Below are 3,971 nucleotides of genomic sequence, written 5' to 3' on the forward strand. Positions count from 1 at the left end.
AAAACCACATATGTTCTCCAAAATTTCGGAGTGAGAGAGAATCGAACTCATGGAACGACAGGGATAGACCCTTACTAATAAGTTTTTGAAAACAGGGACTTTATCACTGTCAATTTACACAAGAAGTAGAAACTAAAGATATACTGACAATTATAATAATTATTGTCAATTAACTGGTACCCAGCATAACTGACAATGAAAACCAAGAAATCTAATAGGAAAATGAGAAAGAAAATACTGTAAAATAAAGCACCTTGTGCACATTACTTGTCTATGACAATGCACAGCAGACAGCCAAAGTTTCTTAGTAATCCTAACAAAGTCTCTCGAGCTTTCACTTATTACAGTAAGGAAATCGAGAGAACATTACATAACTGCTCTCAAAGTTCCGAAACCAGTATGAAACTGTTAATTTATCAGAAATCCTTATGGTAATTTCCATAGCGACGACAAGGGCAATCAGCATTGCAGTCATGGTCAGCTTTTTTGTTGAAGAACTTAAAATCATAATGATTGAAGTGAACCTGCTTCAGCCAGGAATCAGCAGCACGGTGAAGGTCATAGAACTTCACATAATCTGCTTGTTCGCTACCAAACCATATGTCTCCTTCCAGCCTGTATGAAGCAATCCCAAATGGAGGGAGAGAGATCGCGTCAGCAGTCACGTCAGCAGCATCTGTATAACACAAGGTTCATAATAATAGTTAGGCTTGAGCGAAATTATGAACTACCTACTGAGTATACTGATCATAGTCCTATAATAAACTTAAGGTTATTTGTCATCTAAGAATATATATGACCAAATCACGATATTATTTTGGAAAAAAACCAATATAATTCTGTAAAATGATTTTGATCTTATTCTGTCAAAAAACAAATTTACAAGCAGAGCAGATAGTGAAGTGATTGACCTATGAAAAACGAAGACAAGGTGTGGAAAGTAAGGAAAGGTGAAGCCATATCATCCTTTACTTCGTGCGCTGCAACCTGATAAATGGGATACCTGAGTAGGATGAACAATCATTTAGTAAAATTACAATGTTCCGTAATAAGAAAGAGTAAATGTTGGTAGGGAAAAAGGAATTTGAACAACAAACAAGAGCATTATAAACTGTCGTTGAGAGCAAAAAACAGATAAAAAATTTCAAAATATAGTCTATTAGGAAAAAGCTAATAGATAAGGAAGAAGCAATGAGAATTTATTGAAAAAATATATGATAAACGACAGCATACCACGAAATTGCTATCCAACTGGCAGGGGTTAAATCCGTGCTCTTCAATGTCATAAGGCCTGGATATTGTACAGTAGCTTCGAAAATCTAAACAAAAGGATTACAACAATTGAAGAATTATTCAAGTGTTGTGAAAGCTATAAGATATGAAGAAGTAGCAGGCTATATGCGAACTAAGTTATTTACTTTTTCAAATAGGGGTGCCCTAAAGTACGGGGAGGTTGTGTCCTCTGCCCCAAAATAAAGGTTCCTGAAGTTTCTCCTGTACAGCGGTGGATCCTCATAGTCATTGCCCCAGTCATCAGCAGTAACTTCCCAAGCATTGCTAGAGTCATTGCTAGGAGAACCCGACGACTTCTCACCATCACTTTCGTCACTCCAAAGCTCAGCCTCTAGTCCATCGATATCTTTGATGTCTTTGATTTTCAGGATCCTGAACAGGAGACTTGCATTAGCAATTCAAATATGCTATACCAGATATAATTAATATGAGAAGAAACTTTTAAAAACCTTAATTTGTCAAGGGATTTGGTGGTAAAAATTTGAATTGCAGATAGCTTTGGAACAAAATAGTGCATCACGTCTTCGCCACCAGGATTTTCAATCCTTGTTCCAGTACCGCAGGCACTCCATTTCTCGAAAGAATACCAGAGATCACCTAAACTGTAGTATTGAGTTATTGGCTGGCCTAAAGGGTTCCATGTTTTGTTCCATCCCTCCACATAGGCCTGCCGCCACATCAAAAATGAAAGATATAACATCCCGGATACAGGAAATTAAGAAGGACGTCGAAAAAAAATGACCAAAACAGCACAATGTGAATAACAAAGTTGGACCAAATTTGCTAATTTTAATAAATCACATGCATAGCATAAGCACGACACAAAACAAAATTGCGCATTGCGCGGAACTTTTTTATTACTATGATACGGGTATGTTATCGTGCGTCATGAATAATGCAACATACAAGAAAATTGCGCATTGCGCGGAACTTTTTTATTACTATGATACACATATGTTATCGTGCGTCATGGATAATGCAACATACAAGAAAATTGCGCATTGCACGGAACTTTTTTATTACTATGATACACGTGTGTTATCGTGCGTCATGAATAATGCAACATACAAGAAAATTGCGCATTGCGCGGAACTTTTTTATTACTATCATACACATTGTAGTGTGCATCATGGATAATACAAGAAATTAACGCATTGCGCGAATCAGACCTTCAGGATACAATACATATCAACAAGCATAGATTCTCATGTTTTTCTATACACCTATCACCGATGTGAAAACATTTTGTGATACATACATTTTAAAACTTCATCGAAATTATTTTAGATGCCATAAATAATCACATTTGGCAGGGAAAATACCTAATAAATAAAATCAAGACTTAGGAAATATTGTAAAAAAAACACTAATTAATACGGTTTTGACAGTTTTAGGTAATTTAAAGCATATTAAGGGTCATTTGCAAAAATATGTTATTTTTTACTAAAACAATGTCAGGCAGAGTTATTTATCACTACAATTAAAACCAGAAAAGCCACTTGAAATCAATTTCGACTCCTCAGTTGTATAACAATCCGTTACAAATTAAATCCAAGCTTCTACTCGATAGGACTGCCAAGAACAAACACCAAACAGTCCACACATATAATCACATGATATATAAACACCTGAATATATTATATATACACACACTCAGATGCAGTGAGGACCCACAAACAATATATAAAAATTTATCCATGTAAATTCAAAATTGACATTTAAACGAGCAACATAAAAAAGGTGACAAGAGATCAATGATCATTGTCTTTTCGATGGGCATCTCGACATCTCGACCGGTCCGAGGAGTGGCTGAACTAAGAGGGCTAACCAAGACTCGTGATTTTTAAAATTCAGCCCGACTCATAAAAAAAATTACAATACTTAATTTTAGTCGATCCTGTTTCACAATCCTATTCCGTCACTATTGTCTGGACACATGTAAATTTTCAGAGATTTCTCGGTGTATATATACAGAGAGAGAGGCAGAGAATTACCCTGGGGATTGGTCTAGGACGCACAGTAGGAGTGAGAGCACGAAGCAATCGCTGGAAATTAGTCTGAGAAGGAGCAGAAGCCATTTTTTGTAACTTGCACTTGTCTTGTTTCTTTTGCTCTTGTGATTTTGCACCTATTTGCTTTGCTATTTGTAGCCCCACCAAGCCTTTTCTGCATTAAATTTTGTTCTCATCAAACTCACTCCCCTAGATACAAAAATCCAAAATCCCAACTCTTATCCGTAACAATAAAGTTGATACAGACTCTAGTTCTACCAACACTTTGTCCCTATTCAATCTCTCTCTCTCAAATCTCTCTGTCAATCTCTCTCCCTCTGTCTCTCTGATATCATAGCTAAATATTAATATTAGAAGTGATCTGGAATTTCCATTTAACCAGAGAAAAAAGAGAGGAGGATATTTATTTATTACTATAAAATAGAATCCAGAAAGGTATTGTAACATAAATAAAAGAAGGAAATTAATGAAACATTAAAGGCAAGAAATAAAAGCTGAGTGTTATAATAATCTTCAGATATTATTACTACTCCACTTTATGTAACTATTTTACATGGTAACTGCAATCTTATGGATGTTTTCAGTTGGGAGGATGGGAGAGTGAAATAAAAACAGAAAGTCAGATAGCCAAGACAAAACGGAGGACGCAAGAAGTTGAAGGTGGTA

The 3,971-nt window shown here is 35.8% G+C and overlaps 1 protein-coding gene across 1 annotated transcript; it reads right to left on the reverse strand.

Annotated features, from left to right (window-relative positions):
* Positions 1 to 263: 263 nt before the first annotated feature.
* Positions 264 to 3,587, reverse strand: LOC108225627 (uncharacterized). The gene is made up of 6 exons (XM_064080702.1): positions 3,288 to 3,587; positions 1,743 to 1,960; positions 1,419 to 1,665; positions 1,234 to 1,319; positions 912 to 1,003; positions 264 to 676 (listed from the first exon to the last, which is right to left on the reverse strand). Exons 1-6 carry the CDS (start codon positions 3,369 to 3,371, stop codon positions 417 to 419), a joined length of 987 nt encoding a protein of 328 aa, XP_063936772.1. The 5' UTR covers positions 3,372 to 3,587; the 3' UTR covers positions 264 to 416.
* Between the last annotated feature and the right edge of the window lie 384 nt (positions 3,588 to 3,971).

This window comes from Daucus carota, chromosome 6 (genome assembly GCF_001625215.2).
Source record: "Daucus carota subsp. sativus chromosome 6, DH1 v3.0, whole genome shotgun sequence".
In the NCBI taxonomy this organism is placed as follows: Eukaryota; Viridiplantae; Streptophyta; class Magnoliopsida; order Apiales; family Apiaceae; genus Daucus; species Daucus carota.